Raw genomic sequence first — 21,930 nt, 5'->3', positions numbered from 1 at the left:
TAGTATCATGAGAGTGCAGGGATTCAAGATGTCTCTCTTATTGAACAATATTTGAGTTTTGACAGTTGAGAACACCTTTTTATACAGTTGATAAGTTTGTGCCAGAAACTCATTTGACAGAAATGCACAAATTCATATACTTATTTTCTGACTTCTTCGGAGGAACTAATCCATCACAACACCTTCAAGAGGAAAAAACACAGTTTGTAGTAACTGGCAAGTTAAACCCCTTGAATACTTAACAGACACTAGGATAGTCAAGGACTAGGCACAGTAAGGAAACAATCTTGAATGAGTCTTTGGTAGAATAACAGTTACAAAGGGGAAAAAAACCCAACAAACCAAAACCCAAACATCCTAAAAGGAGAGACTTTAACCTGGAAACAAGGAAGCCTCATACCATTTCATATGGGATAGTCTAGTAATTGTTGTATGAAACTGCAGGCCAGAGGCACCTTCTCTGCTAAAAAGGAGTGTTTTACCCAGGGCTTTGAGGAGCAACATGCATTGGGCACTTCTTGCTCTGCCTACTCTGTGACAAGCTCAGCAGTCTGTGCACCAGAGAAGCTTGATGCAGCTTGCAGGAATGTTACACTGGTAACCCAAACATGTGAAGACAGGCTTCTCTTGCATAACTAACATTCGATTTGAAATGACTGATTTGTACAGGTTAACTGAAACAAAACTCTTTCACAACAGAGCTCCAACCTACATTTAGGCTGTCTGTCTTTCTGACAACCTATTCCTCCTCCCAACTCCCTTTTCTGCTCCTCATGCTGCCTTCATAAGCATCCATGTTTTCATTCAGCAACAATTCTCAGTTTCCATATGCTGTGCATGTATTCCTTGGAGATTTCTGGGAATTCCTACTGTCATCCAGAAGCCACTCAAACATTTTTTCTCTAGCCTTGCACAAGCGGGTACTCAAACTTTTCAAATTTCCTTGCCTATAATGCATGGATGAAATCTGACAAAAACTGAGGTATTTTAACACATTTTCTCCTCTCCCTATTCCACGTTCATCTTTCAGATAGCTCCTATACCTTTTCAAAGATTTAACACTTCATTCACTACAAAGACTTGTGACCAAAACGTTCAGACTAGCATGAATTCAGTAGGCATGAAAGCACCTTGCATTCCAAAAATAACAAGCCTCCATAACCAGTGACAAGCTCCACAGAAACCAAGCTGGTAAACAGTATGCAATTTGTTGCTTATATCACAAGAAGACCCATAAACAGATAAGGCCACATCAAAGATTACTTGTCAGCAGAAGACAAAAATACTCTGGCAATGGGATAATAACAAGGTTACAACATCCCATGTGCCACTCCTCGTGGTGTTATCCAACAGGAAGATAAGGCTGTAGCCACAAAGATTCCCAGGAGGAGCAAAAGATGTTTTTCAGCAACCTTGCCCAAGATTTATGGCAGCTGAAGTAAGCACCATTCTGAACTGTTTTACTCTTAAAGGGAAACTGAAAACAGTTCTCTCAAGCCACCAGTTTGTCATCACCAGTCAAGAGGAAGCCAAAAAAATCAAGTGAGGACTCAACACAGAGTTCCTTATCCTCCATGTTTCCCACAGGTGATCCTAGCCCTACCAGGTGGATGTGTGTATCCACTATATGTGGCTGTGAGAGTGAGAGCAGGTGAAATCTGTGAGAGAGTGAGAGAAATCAGTTCTGTTTAATACCACCTTCTTCCTCCCCTCCCCACTGTGAAGTCTCACACCAAGCTTTCCTGCCCTATTTCCCCACACACTTAATTACCTTTAAAAATAAATTTTGTAAAATAAAAAAAAAAAAAAAAATTCCTTACAGAAAAATGATTCATGGATGTTACACTCAATTTCTCTCAACATCTTGTAAAGGTCAATCATCTTTATGAACACGGTTGTAGAAAGTATTAACTGAAATATTTTTATAAAACTTAGAAACAAACTGATCTACTGCAACTAGCAAATGGGGGAATACTCAATGCTTTTTCATCCCTGAAGCAATGCACAGAACAAATGAAGGGAAGTCTAACATCCTGAATTTGTAATGAGAGTTCATCTTTTGAACAACCATTTTGTCACGAAAGAACATGTTTGAACGAGTTCTCACTCTCTGAATTCTGAATCAACCACTGCCTGCACCACAACTTTAGCTTACACAAGTCCGAATTAACTTTTATTACTAATTTATTAAATAATTTTTGCAACACTTTTCATAATGCAGTGTTATCTTTCCCCTGTAGTGAAAACTTTGTCTCCTTTGCAGCTCAAAAAGATATCTGATAGAACACCTGCTCTTAACAATCAGTGTTGAGCTACTGGAAAAGTAGGAAATATCCAAGTAATTCATAATGCTTTGTATGTTCTTTTTTAAGGCCTTGATTACTGCTGTGCCATACTTGGAGAAATACATAGAATTCCATAATTCAAAATGCTGAAGTGGCAGATTGTGCTGTTACCCACAGGGAGGACCCACGAAGGCACATATTGTACATTTTCACATTTACTTTAACCTACAACCTCTATCACCACAAGCTCCCTTTAATCCTGAATGCAAATAAATGTCACAACTACTGTTGAGTAAATACAGCTGGAGCTTGTGAATCATTCTGGTGAATGCCTGGAACCCCCCAAAAAAAGCTTACAAAACACTTCTAGGCCCAGAACTCACACAGATAGGAATCTTTTAATTAAATCTATTCAAACTGTGACCATAAAGGCAGCAGCTTCCACGTTTGACAGGTTTGCTTTACTCAAGATTTATCAACTCCTTGCAGTTTCACAGCAAATTTGACAGCAGATGGGCTGATGGTTTATTTTTATGACCTCATGTAATACTTGAAAGTGTTTCACGAGACAGGATCCTGCAATTCTTTGTAAAATTTATTTTGCCTCAAATCATTCCACCCAACTTCAAGATAAGGATTTATTTCCAAATACTCACTTTGGTGATGGTCTTTAAAATAGCCAGTCGATCTTCAGGTGGTGGCAAACCCACATAGAGTGTTTTATCCAGTCTACCAGGACGCAGGATTGCTGGGTCAATTATATCTTAGGGAGGGGAAAAAAAGAAAAAAGTCATCCAGAACTGAGACACACCCTTAGGAAAGTCTACACATGAGAAGGAACACATGCATAAAAGTGTACCAGGATTCAAAGAAGCGTTTGTGCTATGATGTGAAGCTCTGAGCATTAAAGGGGCTGAATGAAGTAGTTTCATCTTTATCAAGTAGAAATCTCTATTACCCAGTACAGTTAAGCTGCATCTGCTCAACGATGGCTCATAAATGCCAGTTTCATCTCTTCACAAATGAATACAACTCTATATTTGGCAATACAGAAGTAGAACATCTTTTCTGACGAATTCCACATTAATTCATAACAGTTTGTTCTATTGGAAGGAACTCTATCTGTATTGCAAATCTGCTTGAAAGGGACAGTGATAAATCAAGAATAACAAGTACACAGGGCCAATCATAACCATCCATATGTAAACTTAATTTTACTGGTCATTTGCATTTCTGCTGCACACTAGTTTTCTGAATGGTAAAATAGGAGATTCGTGAAAACACAAAATATAGCTGCCAAGTACAGGATTTGTTTCCCAGGAAGAACTGCAGACCCCAAATTTATTATGTGTGGAGAAGTAAGAAACACTATTGTTTTAATTTATTTTGTGATAAAATTATCACAAATGTTTCTCGACAACCATTCAAAGCTTATATATATCAGAAATGTGTAGCAGCCTTTTAGCACCACAGGCTGTGGACTGAATATCCACAAACAGTAAGTCAGGATATATTGACTACTGGCATAACAAGAGATACAAACAGGGCATACAACCTGTGAAGGGCCTCAATTCCTGTCTGTACTTCAGCACAAACTGCCTGCATTATGTTTCTAAAGGTTTCTCAATGCCTTATTTCCCCATCTACCAAAACCCAATAATGATATTAATTGCTCTGTTTCACTAAGGAATTCTATTGAGCCACCATCCCTGGGGGTACTTAAGAGATGTGTAGATGTGGTGCTCAGGGACCCGGTTTAGTGGTGGACTTGGCAGTGCCAGGTTAATGGTTGGACTTGATGACCTCAGAGATTCTTGTCCAACCTAATGATTCTCTGACTCTATATCCTACATGCCACAGTAATGTGAACAGCAAAGCCACAAAAGCACCCACAGAAGATATAAATAAAACTGTACTTTTACTATTACAGACTGGTTTTAAGCACGTGAATTATAAGGATGTGTGAGGTACCTGTTGCCTGAACCTTTCCCAGAAGTAACAGTTGATAGTTACATCTAAGTCTTAAACTGGAAGCTATCAAGGCCTCCAAATAAAGCTGCCAACACCCTCACATTTGTTACACCCTTTTGACAAAATGTAGCTGACAGACAAACTATATGCATTTGGGTTTACCAACAATGAAGAACTGGGAAAAGTGAAGTTGTTAATCCTTCCGGTACAGATGTTTTAAAGAAAAGAGAACACCACCCAAGCCCTAAAACAGTAGGATGGAAGCACAGCTATCCCATTTTTGCAAATGAAAAAAGCTTCTTCAACACTGTCAAGACTTGAACTACTTGATCCTACTATAATACAGTCTTGATTCACTTTTTAGAGATGCTCATAGTCTTGTTCAAGTTACTCTCTCACTTATGCTTAAAGGACAACTCCATTATCTTTCTCTTGGACAAAAACATATATTTTTTTTTCCATGATATAGCAATCATGTGCAGAAGCATCTATGGAGGCAAAAATCAGCTATTGCAAATGCAACAACAATGGTGAAAAAAAAAAAGAATGCCTTGATGTATTAATTTAATCCAGACCAGATAAAACAAGAGTTAAACAGAATCCCTGCCACAGCAGGCCAGACAAAAACATGTTACTTATATGTTTGTGCATAGTTCTATGTGACACTTCATCTTGCTTTTGGCACAAGTCCACTGTCCTGTTTTTGTGTTTCTGTGGATGGAAGTCTTGTCACATTATTAATATCACTCAACATATCAATTACAAACATCAAAAAAAAATACTCTCAATAAGGATTGCATTACAACACCATGCACTTGACAATTTTCCCATTCTGAAGTTCCAAAAGCTCTTTAAAAATATTGATACAGAAAATACTGTTTCCATTCTGCATGCTTAGAACATGGTACTTGCCATGCTATTTGTCCAACAACATGAGGTCAGTGATACAGTCTAAAGATGCATTCATCTTTTTGTATGGAAATGGTAACATTGCCCGCATTCAAAGAGGTACCACAACTCACACTAACCAGATGAGCTGCAGTAATGGTGGTTTACAACAATAAGGCCACACCAAAGTTGAAAACACAGATCTACACTCCCCATCTCCTTAGGAATCCATTCACTTCACTCTTCTGGTTGAGACCTGGGCCTGAAGTTCTTGAAAATTCATGTCACGTAACCCAGAAAATTAGTATTTACTTATTGGATGAATTTACTCGTTAGATCCACTTCAAACCCATTTAAAAAAACTGAATAATGTTCTCCTTTTAGGAATTTCAAAGCATTCCACCCTGATAAATCATAACGCTCTCTCCATATCTATTATCTCGAAACTTATCTAAACAGAAGAGAGTCAACTCATTTTAGATACATTTAACATTTTAATGAAGTTAAGGTAGTTATCACAGATACCTCTTTCAAAGCCTATTATTATCTCTCAAGTTGAAAGGAAAGTGAAGCATGGAAATGTGATAAAACACAACACTCCTTTTTCCAAGTGGTTGTCTCACAGAAGGACTATACTTCTACTAAGAGAAATGTCCAACTGATAATTTTCTGTCTTCCAGACGTGGTCAATGGCATTGACTGTGTCATTAGAAGACACTGTATCATTTTCCAAATAATTTAACAAAATTACATAAGAAGACATTTGGAGTATACCCATCCCTTGCTTTATTTTTAAAGGTTAAAACAGGCACTAATCTTTAGAGAATTACGTAATATTTCACTTTTCTACACTGCTCTTCAAACTACTGCAAAATTTTACAGAATCATTGAATTCTATTGAAAGTATCTTTGCACGAATTCCTACATTTTGACATTCTATTGTTGTACAATAGAACTTCCAGTTGATTATTCATGTCTTAACCCTACATGAGTCCACGTTTACAGAAGTTCAGTGCATACCAGCAACAATGACTACTGTGCTGAGCCCATCAAACTTCTCCTATACTTACTAGAGCATTTAAAAAATCCCATTTGAAGTATATGAGATCTAGGCCCTCACATTTGTGATGTTCTGAAACGCAGGATCAGAAGCCCTAAAAGGTTTTCTGAGACTCCAGATGAACACTGTAGTTAACAACTGAAGTTACTGTGAAAGATGCATAACATTCAAGGGCTGCTGAAAGGCAGAAATATAATTTATGTGAATTGGAACTATTATGAAAGAAATTGTTCCATGCCTCACGTATTAAGTGCTTTTCTTAGATCTTATCTTGCCTTTAATTCAGCAACATGTATAAACAGGTAAAAAAATAACAAACAATCCCCCAAACAAAACAGTAACTTGTCAAAGACTGAAGATTTTTTTATTGTGTTTCAAAACACGTGGTTCAGGTGAACAGCTCTAGAAAAGTAACAAACTTGCTAGAAGAAAAACAGAACTCACTGAAACTAGGACCATTCTGAAAGATAAGAGCAGGCAGGGAATTTTACAAGAATTAATTAAAAAAAGCTGGAGGAAGAGGCCATGAAGAAAAGCAAAGACATCATCACACTTTACATCAAGCTTAAAAGCACTGTCAGTTTGTAGTGTTTCACTTCTTTCCTGTCCGTTTCCTCATGTTACATCAATTCCTTAGATCCCAGGTAAATGCTGCTGATGCTTCAGTCAGCATTCTCTAAGAGTTTATAAACCTTCAAAGCCTGGGGAAGTAAGAGAAGAGCAGAAAGCAGCAGTATCTGCTGAAACTCACATTGATAACCAGAAATTTGTGGGATATTATAGGTATTATTTAACAGTAGTACTTGATGGTTTTGTAGTATTTAATCTCAGATCTGGGGAAGGAAGTAGACTGAAAAAGAATATAATAATTGTGACCCATAAAGGTTCTAACAGGACAAGATATTTCTGCCTCCTTTCTTTTTCCTCTCTCTCTAATGACATTGAGTGCCTTAAAAGTTTAATCCTGTTCAGACAGTTTGACATTGGTTCTGCATTTAGGTGGAAAGAGATCGTGTTGGGAATACTGCATCCCTGCTAATTTAGAAGTAGTCAAGAAATATCTACAGAGGACTTTCAAAGTCACTGAATAAATGCAAAAAACACCCAAATATCCTACTTTTTAGGGCACATCAAAGGCTTATTTCAGTACTGCCAGAATAAGAATCACCACTTGCAGATCGTATATGATAAACAAAGGAACCAATCTACTGTGCCTACCTACCCTTTTGGTAAAACAGGAATTAGAGCCTTCCAAGCCCTTAAAAGCTCTTATAAAAAAAAGAAGTTGTCAGTCTTGAGCCTAACCCCCTTTATATGGGGTATATAAAACACCACCATTTCACAATAATACCTTGTCACAGATGCCAGCACCACACTGGAACTGCTGTGCCAGGAACATACCTTGGTGCCAAAGGTGGTTGAGCCACTGCTATCCTACTGCTATTATTATTATCATCCTTATTATTGTTGTTGTTACTGTTATTATTTAATATTAGTCTCTGAGATGACAGTGCTAACAACACACACTAACATGAACAGTACCAGCAAACAACTCTCAAAGCTAGCATGCCTGCAACCACTCTAAAACAGAAGCGTCTCGAAAAGCCATTTTCTCTCCCAATAAATTACACTGACAACGATTAAAAAACATAAGAACTCACACTTCACAGTAATAGTATATTATTCAGATTTATGTAACACAATCCCCCCACCTCTATTCACCATAACTATGACAGAAAAATCTGTCATACAAATGTCAGACTTAAAGACCTTTTCAGGCACTGCAACTTTCATTGTTTGTGGGAATCATTTAAATATAGTAGCCAGTATAAGCTGCGCTTTTCCTACAGGTCTCTGCTTAGAGATTTAATTCCTAGGGCAGTAAGAGTGCTCTGCTAGAACAGACACTACCTGCAGTGTGCTCCTATTAACTAACCAGACCATACTAGAAAAATTTAATTTGGTGAACAATGCCTCTTCCCTAGGCCCAATAAAAAGTGCATAAACTGAGAAAAATCATTTCCCCAATTTAACCACAACTTCAGTAGAAGTTGTTCTGATAAAAGCTGCATAAATTGGAAACTGTATTTTCTCACACTGACAAATGCAGATATCACAGGAAAAATTTATGGTCTAAACCTATCCAAAATGTTACTCATACACACAGCTGATGTCCTTCTGAAGCAAGAGATCCATCCCATCCAAACTGCATGAATAACTCTCTCCTCTAGCAGAAGCTGGGTGTGCCAAGCTTGCTCATTCAGAAAAAAATATTTTATTATGTTGGCAAAACAACTCTTTGTATCTTCATCAAGATGAAACTGATTTTCTTTTACAGAATTTGCAGATACATTTATACCCTTTAATTGGATGATTGTATTTGTTATCCCTGCCTTTGCATTTTCTTTACATTTGGTATTTTTACCTCAAATTCACTTTTTTTCATTGATGTCACTGACTAGTAATACACCACTGATTTCATGTCTCACAGATTTTCCAGCTGCCCTCAAATATTAGTCCAAACCTCATTACTCAGGGAAGTTTTGTAGTTTTAACTATTTCTGTATGGTAAAACAGTACATCTGCTACTGCAGCTGAACAAGGCAATAGAGACTTCTTAAAACTGGAAAAAAAAAAAAAGAAAAAAGAAAAAGAGATCCTCAAACCATTCCAGAGGTACTTTATAACAACTTAATGGTAAAAATGCATCCAGTATAAGGCTTAAAGGGAGGGGTTAACAACACTACAGATTTCACATATGCATGGAAATGAGAGCCATAAGTACTGAATCAGTGTAAATCTAAATCGGGGAATTAGGACAAACCTGCCACAAAAAAGTATTCATACCTCAAAATTAACATCTGAGCAACATTTATTCTAAACTGGCCCTTGTAAAGCTACTGAAGTGTTGCATTCAGCTGCCTCCACAACAGGAATCCTGAGCTCAGAACATTGCCACACACACAGACCAGCCCTAAAAGCACTGGCCTCGTGTATATCCTGCTGAGGTGGAACTGCAGGAAGTAAAGCTGGATGCTTCCTCAACTTCAGAAGTGTTGGAATTCCCAGCCCAAGCTACCAGTCAGAGATAATGACAAGTCAGTAATTAGATATGAAACCCTTGAGAAACATGAATAAATAAGCCTGCTTGATATAAATGCCTGCACTAGCATAACTAATTTAGGGAGAGATCTCTTTCCTAAGGCAACTCGATGACACCGGTAAGAACACCCTTGGTACATCCAACTGCACCTATATATAGATGGGCTACATTGTATAACCTTACTCTCTATTCTACATTGGATTAGATAGGTCAGGATCATCAAATTCATGCCAGGAAAATTTACCACTTTAAATCAAAGAACTGGTACAAGCAGATACAGATTTAAGCACCTACTGCTCATCCTTCACCATGTAGAAGGCTTGAGAGTCTAAGGTTGCTTTAGATAGAAAATCAGTTTAAGAATTATAAAAATACATAAATTACATTTTAGTTCTCTGTTCTTCTTTTATGTTCCAAGGAGATAATGCAAAGTTCAAAGCAGTCAAAGGTCTTTCAAAACACTTTACAGCAGTGGTACCATGTGCTAATTAAGACACATTTTAAAGAGGTTGCTTCATCTCACACTGCCACATGAACATGACACAGATTAACAGAACAGAAGAGGTTTGGATTTGAGCAGACACTGTAATTTTAAGGACAGAACAAGCTTAGTTATAGAATTCAAATATTTAAGAACATGGGATTTCATTAGAAGAGAATCAAGGATGTCTGATTTCTCATTTATGATTTCTGGGTCCTTACCTGGCCTGTTTGTGGCAGCCATAATGAAAACCTGCTGACGATTCTCCAGACCATCCATCTCGGTGAGCAGCTGGTTAACTACCCGGACACTGGCTCCCGACTTTAAAAGGAGAAATTTGTCAACAAAATTGAGGAAACGGTGGGAATGTGAATATTTCAAAGTAAAAGAAACAAAAGATCTACTAGCTCCCTGCACTACTCAAAGAAAAAGTTTGTTTTTCACACTTTCACTGTAGCTGCATTCTGGATTCCTTCCATCATACTCTTAGCGTGCTTCCTTCCCAAATTCATGCTATCTATACACCCAACACACACTTTTAACATGTGGGAAACCTCTTCTTTCCAATTCAAACTAAAGTGCTCACTTGAAGAAGTACATACAAGTATTTATACTAATTGTTCTGACATCTACCACAAAAAGACAACACAAAATTTCTCAGTATTCATTTTTTTGAGGGGAAAAAAAGTTCTCAAATATTTAAACCTCTGAAAGAGAATATCAGATGAGCTACTGAGAGTTAACATTTAACTCCATAGTAGTGACATATTATAACCAAATTCAACAGCTTAACCTGAATCTCTCTGGGTATTTTTTTTATATAGGTGTACTAAAAAAAGTATTAAGCTTTATAAAACTTGACCAAAATATTTTTCCTCAAACGACAGAAAGCCTAAGACATTGCTTTTCTTGTGAGATACTGATACCTTCTGGGTACTTCTGTGGCTAAAAAAAAAAATAAATCTGCAACTGAGATTATTTATTTATGGAGATATTTTAAGACAGACTCACTTCACGGTCAGACCTCCGAGGGCACAAAGCATCGACTTCATCAAAAAATATAACACAAGGGGCTGAATTCCTGGCACGCTGGAATACCTGACGTACAGCACGTTCACTTTCACCAACATACTAAAAAAAAAAGAAAGACAAATTACACTGGAACAATGTAAGACATGAAGATTTTGCTTGGGTAAAAAAAAAAATCATAGTTTTAAACAGATATGAGGTACTTGGCAAGGGAGAAATGCAACCTGCTAACCAGTTTGCTTCTGATAACAGTCTGTTATCTCTGTTTCCCTACTGATCAAGATTTACACAGGAACTAATTATCACTAGTTCACTTTTTACAGTTTGCAGTACATTCAGAGTTTAACAGAATTCCTCCTTTCAGGGGAATAAATGTAACTTGCCATCATTCTGGTGATGAGAACTAACAAATACGGTCTTAATTAAGGACCTTGTTGTTCCACTGTTCACAAACAAACCCAGTGAGCAATGTGAACACAATGAACATCTGAAGTTCATAGAGTAGTTGCCTGAAGACACAGGCTTGGCAGTAGGGAACTGAAGAGTCAACCAGCATTTTACTTTGAATGGTGAACTGTAGGGGCAGGGGCTGCAAAACTATAAATGCAAACAATTTTTTCCACACAAACATGTTTTGATTCAATTTTTGTGTTAACACAGTCTCTGAATCACAGCCCACCATTTTCATCACATTCCACCAGGAAGTAGGGCTCCTAATTAACGTAAGTGCTGCATTTCCTGCCTTTATCTGTACTTGAAATACACATAAATAAGTGTTTGAGAAGAGAATGATCCCAGTATATTGATTTTGGCTTCCACATTACTGATAAACAGAAAACTGCCATGGTCTTTTGAGATGTGGGCTGCAGACGTCTTGCTCAGTTAAACACACTCTCTTGACTCCAAAAGAGACTGAAGTTATATCACAACACTTCTAAGCCCAGTGCTGCAAAAATTTGAACTAGAGCACTTTTATCTCTTGACATTTAAAATCTACATGCTACATAAGCAGTGATGCATTTAATTTGTTATTCAGATATCCTACTTTAGTCAGGAAGGCTCCATCTGCCCGGTAATTTAAACCAATAAATATACTTAAACTACACAGATGGCTTTTTCCTTTTCACATGAACAACTTCACTGCTTAAAAACTTAAAGCTGAGGTTAAATAAGGCAACTTTAGTTGTACCAGTATCAGCTGTGTGATTACCAGGAATTTTCCTTGCCCCACTTTGGACAAGAATTCCATAAATAACAAAAGCACAATGATTAGCACATACCATATTTAGCAGCTCAGGACCTTTCACAGATATGAAGTTCAGTCCAGACTCATTTGCCACAGCCTATCAAAAAGGCAAAGAGAGATGCATATATGTAAAACACACATTTATCATGGCTTCTTTGGTTCTGTCCATGAAGCAATAAACAAACATAAGGGAAGGAACACAGTTATCAACTGTTTGTAAAATACAGAAAACAGTACAAAGTATAATTACATGCAATTAAGAGTGGGAGGGGAGCAGGGAATTTAGCAAGGTGTTCTCTCTTTGATGAGGCAGTGTTCCAGATTCACACTCCATCCCCCCTCACATCAGTTGAAGAATTCTCAATAATTAGTGGGAGTTAAGGAGATATGAAACTACATAAGAGCATCTGAAGACAAAGGTGAGTGACAATCTGAAACTTGAACAATTATCTACATTTACAGGGAGAGCCTGTAAGAACTGAAATGCTCATGAAGGAAAACAAAAGTATTTTCAGTAAGGTAAATACAACAATTACATAAGTATAGTAGAGTGTAGAGTACTTCCAAATATATAATTTAGTTACAGTGAAATATTCCATAGAAGTGGTTATTCAATAGAGTTTTTTCTCATCCTTGCTTCTCTCTTCTCAATCAATTTATTCCTTCAAGTTTTGCAGTAATTCCCTCTCAATTCAAGCAAAATTGTAACTTAATGACAAGAAAATCAAATAACTTCAGCGCAGAGGCCTAAATTTAATTTTCTGATGAGAATTGGTACAAAAGCCCAACTTCTGGCACCACCATGCAGATTCAGTCACTCCTACAAAACCATCCACTTCAAGAAGATTCTCCAGTTTTTTTAACTATGTCTAGAAAATGTCTTACCTTAGCTAACAGTGTTTTGCCACATCCTGGAGGCCCTGCCAGCAGGACACCAGCTGGAGTAGTCAGGCCCAGAGCTTTGAACTGCTCTGGGTTTCGCACAGGTGCCTAAAAAGAAATTATCACAGTTACCTGGGACATAAAGCTAATATCAAACTTTTAATTTCAGGCACAGTTGGACGAAAAACCATTCATAAGCAAGTTCTTTATTCCAATTCTTTATAGGCTAAACGAATAAAGAGTCGATCGCCATCTTATTATCTTGCACTAATAAGTACCCCAAAATGGGAGAAGTATCGTTACTGAGAGGCAAAGATTTTATTTACCCAGGTTCTAATCTTAAGGTACTCGTGTTAAGAAACCCTCTGACTGGCAGCAAAACTGCTAAGCTTCCAGCTAAGCAGTCTCCAATTCTTTGTTTGGCAGTTGCATAACCAAGGTTGGTGGTACAACACTTTTAGACTACTTAAAGATTGAGCAACACAAACACACTGCAAGCATGAATACAGAAAGCAAAATGTTAAATACATGCCCTTTTACATGTATTTAAATACATGTAATTTTAAAGCAAATTACAGAAGCCTAACTCTTTTAAATAAAGATGTTGCAAAATTTCTAGTTTGTAGCATGTTAGAACTCATGAGCAGAACATTATGCCTGAAGGAAATATTAAAAACAAACACAGTTTTATTTCCTACATAAGGGGAAGTGTAAAAAATCTTTGAAAGTAAGGTTAAGACATACCAATATTGCCATAGTCAGCTCCTCCCGAACATCCTCCAGGGCTCCAATATCTGCCCATGTCACATCAGGGATTGTGACAAAGCCTTCTCTCTTGGCAGAGGGCTGCACTGATGACAGTGCAACAATAAAATCATTCATCTCAATGCACAGCTTCTGCAGCTGCTCCTCAGGCAAGGGGTCTTGCTTCTTCAGCAAATCCAAAAGTCTCTGCAAGTCATCCTTAGGGTACATGGAAAGGAAAACAAAAAGATTATGCACTAGACTGGACTTCAAGAACCATTTTAAGAGCTTTTTCAAAGCAATACTTCAACTATCAACCACAGTAATAGCGATTTACATATTTTATGGGTACTCTACATAATAATGATAAAAACATTCCAGGAAAGCTCTGTGTACATCTAGCACATGTGAAAACACTGAGTGAGGCTAAAATCTTGATTTAGATATACAGAAACTGAGCTAGCATGTGTATTTTGTCTTCCAACGATTCCTACTGCTCCTCCCACACCGATTAGGAGAAAGTTATTTCCATGCTGAAATTTCCAAACTATGTATTATTTATATGTATTAATTCTGTTTTTAACAAGAAACTGCTTTCAAGAGAAAAGTGAAAAACTCTGCTGAACAGCACAATTTCAACAATTTGCAGAATATTCAGTTACAAGTAAACCTTTAAAAAACTCTTAACACACTTCTAGAATATACACTTTTATTTAACACAGTCTGATTTCAAGTCATCAACTCATTTCTTCAGCCTGACTAAACCTGGTTTTGTAATCAAACCCTGATTAAGTTTGGGCAAACAGAATAGAGATGCAGGGTAATGCTTTTCTACACTGTTCCACGTTGCAGACCACAGTGCCCCAAGGAGGTAAGTTCCAATTTCCCCAGTCAGTTCCTTACTGGGGAAACTACCCTAGAAAATACTCAATCCAAGAACTTTATACCTTCACAACATAAATACATAAATACTGTTCTAATACAGAGAGGCAGCATCAAAGCAAAGTGGTACTGCCTCACGAGTAAAAATATATCAGGATTTTCAGTATAAGATAGAGGGAGAAAAAAGAAAGGTAAAAATTCTGTTAAGTTTCAACATTTTTTCTACAGTGGTATACAGAAAAAGTATCACTTCCTATCAGTTTCAACCAGGACAGCTCTACAACTGACCAAAAAGAAACAGAAGTCTTTATAGTGTCTGATATCCCTCTTAAGCCCTCCCTCCTCTTCTTAACAGAACCATTAAGAGAAACTCTGAAATAGCCAAGACCACTGGGTTTGTTTACTTGAATTGTGTGAATGATTTTTAAAGGTTTTGTATGTTTATTTTTCCATTATAAACATAATAAAAGGGTTTTAATGACAATACCCTGTATTAGACTATGTCAACCTCCTGCCAGCTATCAAAATATGGCTTTGTTAGGATTAGACTTCCTCATTCTCAATGACCCCTTTGATGATGGTGATGTTGATAAAAGCTGCAACTACCTGCCCTTCCCCACTTTCTTTTGGCTGCATCAGGCCCCAGGAAACACTGGGAGGTTTGCAGTATGGTTATGTTACAGTAATACAAAGGCTTACTACAGCTTTTTACACTGGTTTTTGCAATTACGGTAACAGTTTTCTTTGTCAGTCCCTCTAAAAACAGAATCTAAGTACAATGTGGATTTAAGCCTACTTTTTTTTACTTCTCTAGGCAAACCTTTAGGAAGCCTGCACATCATGAAGGCACATACAGACTCCACGTTTTGAGAAATAGGCCCAAGGATTTCTATATAAAGTTGTTGTGTTTCACTAACCACATCATGTTACTTGGGCCATAGAATAATTCTGGCACTAGAAACACTATTTTCTGCAACAGAGTTCCAGGTGTCCTGCAAATTAACAGCTCATCTCTTCCTCAAACTTGCTACAGGTACTAGATACAAGTTTGATTTACCTCAAGTAAACACACAGCTGGAGGGAAAACACGGACTGCTTAAATATTTACTCTAACTCGACCAAGTCAGGGAAGAACCCCAGGCATCATAATAGAGATTTCACTGAGGGCACAGCAAGTAGCTTGTGCAGAAAACTCAGTGCAAGTCTAATATTTTTAAAATTCTGTTAACAGTTGACATACTTTTGAAGAGAGCTGCCCTTTTAGCCTCTGCTCTGCTAGAAAACAAAACAACACAGCACAAACAACAACAAAAAAGTCCAGTGGAAAAACCACACCTTGCATAAAACATGAATGTGACTTTTAGGAGGACTGGGTTTTGAGAGCCACTTATTCAGACCCATTACATGGGTCATTAGGAGCTAAGCTCCTGTCTTAGTAGCTGACATCTCTAAAACTAAATTTAATATTACACTGGCCATAGATGTTTGAAAATTCATGAGCAATGACTTTCCTAACTATAAAATGGCTCAACCCTCAAGACATTAGAAATACATGCTTCAAGGAATAAATACCTTAGGAGGAAGTTCTAGTTGTTTGGTGCCCTCTTCCACCAGGATGTCTGCTCCCATTCCCATGCTTTCTTCAGCTGTGTTTCCTCCAGCCTGTGTGTGCTTCCTCCTCTGTCCCTCAGATTGGATCAGGACCCTGTTCACTGTGCCCATGGCTGCCTCTCGACACAGCGCCATCAGATCGGCTCCCACATAACCCGGAGTCAGCCGCGCCAAGTGACGGAATTCAAAGGACTCCGGGAGCTTAAGTTTTCGACACAAGGTCTGAAGAATTCTAATTGAGTAGAGGGAATAAAAAAAGAAAAGGTGAAGCTGTAGCTTTGTTTTTTTCGTATGTATGAAAACAAACAGCATGGATTTAAGGACTCTTTCAGTCCACCTGAACTGAAAAAGTACAGCGGGAAGTTTTCACTCAACTACGAAGTAACGAACACTGAAATCCACAAAAATGTGCTATATATTTCCTTTTACTTCTTCAAAACTAACAGCATCAACCAGGCAATGCCAGTCGGTGGGTAAAAGCCAATTTTGGTGAATCTAAGTATTATAGATTCTTTAAACTTTAGTTTATGATTCCAAATCGACAGACTAGGTCTCAGGGTGTACCACAGAGATGCACACAAGCTATCCATTAAGATATTTAACTTTGTGTTCCTAACTACATTAGTCTGCATAGTCTGTTCCATCCCACTTTTAGTTATGTATTGAAGAACACTCACAACAAACTATTCTGCAAGGAGCAAATGAAATCAGACTGTGTGGCGCCGTATCTTCTAACCTTCAGTATCTTTCCCTGGCCATTGTCAGTGGAATTTGTCAGCAGATATTTCCTGTATCCCCAGGAAAACTTCCAATAGTTTTACTGTGCACACAGCTTATGTGTGCAACTCATGTGTTACCTCATCCTCACTCAAAAGGTAAAGTTACACCTACTTATGTAGTTCCTTCACTAATACAAAACAGCTTTATGTAACTGACAGTGAAGTGCTAAGCTCTGCACTTTTTTTTTTCTTTTAATGGGAGCTTTTTCACTCTGTATCAAAGCTGAAGCTTTAAAGTCTTCTTTAAGGTCCATCAAGACTTCTGGCTGCTCTTCCAAGGCAAGGACAACTGAAAACTAAATGGCTGGTCAAAAAAAAAAATGCAAAAGCCAATGTCACTTCACAGAAACTGGCAGAACTCTGAGGAAAGGGATCAAATCGACTTGTTTAAAATGGGAAAACATCACTTCATCGGGAAAATATTTTAAAGAGGCAGCACGAACCAAAGAAGTGAAGATCAGTAACATACTTTCTAGTTCCAATGAAACTAGTTTAAATTATTTCCAGATCAAGTAATGAAACTACAGAAAAGTTATGACAGAAACACATGATTAAGCTATTCAAAACTCTGAAATTATAATGTTCCATCTGTTTGCCTCCCCCACTGATAAGAGTCATCTTCTCTCCTTTAAAGCTTTTTTAGTGATATTGGTGTGGTTCTCAAGAATTTTTCAACCTGTCTGACAGCAGCTGTAGCTAATCAACTGAGTCAAAGTGCAAAAAGTTAAGAACTATAAATGGCTCGTTCTGAACTTGTGTCCTACAGATATTACTTTCCTTCACGGGTTTCATACATGTATAAGAAAACACTGCAAGTAAAGCAAGATCTCCAGATCCTCATCCTACTCCACCCTGCTAAGGCTGTGGAACCTCAACTAAGCAGTTCAAAGTCTGCCTTCAGCAAGACTCATTTATCCTAAGTCAGCACATTATAAGGATTTCTGTTTCTTTACGACTCTATCATTTTAAAATAAAGGAACAGCACCGTCCCCATGCTCCCTGTCAAAACAAAACAAAACAGAGAAGCAGGGTGGGAGGGAATAATTTAAAAAGAAAACAAAATCAACAGTAAGCCTAAACCTCCAGGAACATAAATACAAACAACTGTACAAAACAATAGTATGAACGAATACGACTACTCTCCAGCCTGTGAACAATCTCTACACACTACAATGACTTTGCCATTCACAACTCCTGTCCCTCAAAACATTGCTATTTCTGGGAATATCACTTTTAACACGATCCTAAGAACTACCACAGAATCAGAACTCTCATCAGTTAACTCTTTAGTTCTGCCTCTAACCATCTGCGTGTTTTCCCACAACAAAGAGGAACATAATTCCTATAGGGCTGTAGATCTGGAGGAAGGGAGGAAAAGAAATCCAAACAAAAGCCACCTTAGAAATATGATTAGTTGAGGTTGAAGGAACTTATCCTTTAACCTTCCTTTCCTTTCTCTAACAAGATAACCCACAACTGTTTTTAAACTCCCCTTCCTGTGTTTTCTGCTGTTGTGGAAATGAGTAGCAGTTCCTTTTTAATTAAGAAAGCAAAACCAGATTTATTACTTTTAACCTAGTCTGACAGTCACAGCTCTTTGGAGAAAAAAGGGCCAGTTACACAACAGAGGATGCAGCTCAGCTTAATGCCTGGACTGGTGTATTTCCATGAGGACTGGAATGAAGATTCTAGGTTTGTTGCTTAAGGTATGTGCTTGAGAGGACTAAAAAATGGGCTATACTTATGTTCCTAATTTAATAGTTACACAGGGAACACCAAAGACAGAATGTTAACTTCCTGAAAAAGAGAAAATATACATTTGACTCCATGATCTATACTGTTAAGGCACTTGAAAACCCCTTAACATAATGCTAAAAGCAGATTTGCACACAAGAAAGGAAACCACTCCAAATGTAGACATAGCTACCAAGACAAAGAGTAGATGCACACAGTGTCTTCTGCACTTTTTAGTCTGTGCTGATCCACAGGTGTGAACAGGCACGAATAGGACTAAACACAATAAAGTACTTTTCTTTAATTCATATGTTAACTTACACATTACTTCCATAATTACTAACTAATCCTAAACGAGGTTAAAGTTCGTAACACATACTTTTCTCTTGCCCCTTCATCTGGGATCCCTAAACAAATTTCTCGATCAAATCTCCCAGCTCTCCTCAGCGCAGGGTCCAGGGAGTCAGGTCTGTTTGTTGCTCCGATAACAAGGACCTGGGTAGTGGCAGCCACATTATTCAAGTCTAAAGGAAGGAAGGAAGGAAGGAAGGAAGTTAATACTCATGCTCACTGTCCCAACTTTGTTCCAGTATCTGTGGGACTCTGTTTCTGCAGCACATGATAACACTCAGCACAGATAAACTAACCCACAGTCACTGCTGTTTATCTTTATTTCTACTACCTAAAACTTGCATTTTGAACAAATCGAGCTAAAATTAGCATTTCAAATTAAATTCAACAGATATTTCCATTATTTCTGCTTATGCAACAGACAGCCTTATATAATGCTAGACAGACCACTGTGAAAATAATATCAAATCTATAAGAATCTTCCCACCACTCCCCACAGTGCCAAAACATGAAAAATTATTACCACTAGCTCCTCTAAAGTAACAACACGTCACTACTGAAGTAAAGCAGACAGTGAGCCTGATAATCAGAAATTTGAGCTTAGCACAGATGTTCCTGAGACTGACCGTCCATACAAGTCAGGAACTGAGCAACAATCCTGCGCTCCATGTCCTTGGATGCAACTTCTCTTTTTGGGGTGATTGCATCGATCTCATCAATGAAAAGGACACACGGTGCACTGGACTAGGAACAAAAAATATTAATAATTATAAAATGACACTGGCAGGGTGTATTACAGGAAAGAATTTTTCCTATTTACTGATCTATAATTATTGTTGTCAATCTGCTGCCCAATCAACTGCTCCTGGAACAATTCTATTGTTCTTTCTGACTATCTGGAAAGTCACCAGACTGTGAAACTGTGCTGAGCTGAGCCTATGGAATAATTAAGGTGTGAGATTCAAAATGTCTCTACACACTGTTTAAAATTTAAATATACCTCTGTGTTGCTTTATGTTCCCCACAAATATTCCATTGGGACTGACTGCTTAAGTCCATAAACGAAAACCACACAAGAAAGGTCTGGTTTGGGTTTTTGTTTGTTTTGTTAATGACATTAGAGCTGTGGAATTCCAAGAGCTAATGTTACTGACACACATAATGAAACAAAAGGAGCAGTAGGTGGTCATGTGGTCATGTAACTTCAAGACTACTACAGAGCCTGACCGTGTTCAAAAAGTAAGAATGAGCAGTGAGAAACTCCTACAAGTGTTCTAAAATCCCACATACTTCATAAAAAGTCAACACTAATTCGGAATAATAATTTGTGTAACTAATAGAATGATGTTTAACTGACAAAAGATTATTAATATTCAGAAAAAGCACTAGTAGTACAAAGGAATACTTAAGGAAAATACTGGAATCATCTTCCAAAGGAGTCCCTTACAAAAAAACCGGGTTGCACACCCCACACACTGGCTGTTATCAGGCACCAGCTGCGCCATCTACTGGTCACTCCCTTTCCCACTGTCTGACAGAGGGGAAAAAGCCACCAAGATTCCACAGGACCTGCATAATGTGGAATCGTGTCTTTATCCCTGCACAAAAATTGGTACCAAAACTGAGTGAAAAAGTTAGATTTTTTTTTTAAGCTTATTTTATGCAATAGATGTAAATTCTGCAACAATAATCTCCCCTCGATCACTTGACATATAAAAGATACGTAATTTCTAAAAGCTCTTTCCCATAAACTATTTAATTTTATTCTAAACAACATCTTAACGAGGCTCTCTAAAAATGAAAGTGCTGTATGAACTGGAAACATAACAAATGAACAGCTCCACAAGCAATCTTTTTGCCCCGTTTAGCATTCTTTTTTTACAGGAAAATACTTGAAATACCTACATGCAGTCATGAGGGAAAGTAGAAAAATGGAATAAAGTTGGAAAACCAGAACATTCTCAGAGGTCAGAAACAGAAAACTGTCTTCATGAAGTAAAACACTAGCCACATACTAAAAAAACTAGAAAAATCTGCATTTGTTTAAATTAAAATTATCACAACCTGTCTCATTTTCATTGCTTCTTAGGATGTCCAGAAGTCACACCAAAGCAAGACTTCAACTGTAACTTGTCTCCTGCTCTTATCATGTTTGTTCCAAATTTTCTACTTTATACTTAGACCCCCAAAGCCTAAAGCATCTCACACTCACTCAAACTCCACGCCACACAAAACTAGCAAAAAACCCTGTAACAGAAAAGCACAATCAACCGCTCTTGTTTTGGTTTTTTTATATATCAAACCAAGCAGCTCCAAATATCTAAATAATTTCTGTTGCTCTCTTTACATTGCTATGATGAACTATCTTTTGTCAAGGCTTCAGAATAGTAAGCTTTGTGCCCTATGACATCACGACAGTACAATGGAATTCTGCTCACAGGAGGGGAGACAAATCCTGTGTGCAGCAGTGTAAGGATTCACTCACTAATATTCACCCAAAGTCAAACCACAGCAGCAAAGTTCGAATCTTTACAAAGAAGAAGATAAACAATTCACAGTGCAATTTCCAATGGGTGTCTCACCACAGCCTGCTCAAACAATTCTCTCAGTTTCTGCTCAGATTCCCCTGACACTCCAGACACAATCTCTGTCGCAGCCACTTTCAACATTGGGAGCTCGAGTTCCTGGAAGAGACAAGGAATATTGTATGATACATCCAGAGGTTAGAAATGTTGGCTGTCCTTGGAGACAAATATTTTCCAGTATGACATCTTCTATACCTACAAACTATTCAATCCAGACTGAAACCTAAAGAGCTTTTTTTAAAAGATAAGTAGCATCGTCCAACTTAAAATGGGTCTGAGCCATTTGTCCAAGTGAATGG

The 21,930-nt window shown here is 37.7% G+C and overlaps 1 protein-coding gene across 1 annotated transcript in view; it reads right to left on the bottom strand.

Annotated features, from left to right (window-relative positions):
- NVL (nuclear VCP like) overlaps positions 1–21,930 on the bottom strand; it is a 37,363-nt gene that overhangs the window by 7,210 nt on the left and 8,223 nt on the right. The window contains exons 11-20 of the mRNA XM_029965086.1: positions 21,629–21,730; positions 19,673–19,790; positions 19,075–19,219; positions 16,144–16,414; positions 13,690–13,908; positions 12,949–13,053; positions 12,098–12,160; positions 10,800–10,919; positions 10,010–10,109; positions 2,942–3,048 (exon numbers count right to left, since the gene is read on the bottom strand). Coding sequence (XP_029820946.1) covers positions 2,942–3,048; positions 10,010–10,109; positions 10,800–10,919; positions 12,098–12,160; positions 12,949–13,053; positions 13,690–13,908; positions 16,144–16,414; positions 19,075–19,219; positions 19,673–19,790; positions 21,629–21,730 — 1,350 coding nt within the window. The remainder of the gene's footprint in view (positions 1–2,941; positions 3,049–10,009; positions 10,110–10,799; positions 10,920–12,097; positions 12,161–12,948; positions 13,054–13,689; positions 13,909–16,143; positions 16,415–19,074; positions 19,220–19,672; positions 19,791–21,628; positions 21,731–21,930) is intronic.

The sequence above is a fragment of the Manacus vitellinus genome, unplaced genomic scaffold, assembly GCF_001715985.3.
Source record: "Manacus vitellinus isolate BGI_N305 unplaced genomic scaffold, ASM171598v3 scaffold_8_pilon, whole genome shotgun sequence".
NCBI classification, from domain to species: Eukaryota; Metazoa; Chordata; class Aves; order Passeriformes; family Pipridae; genus Manacus; species Manacus vitellinus.
Note: the sequence above shows the minus strand (reverse complement) of the source record. Positions and strands in the feature narration are given on the sequence as shown.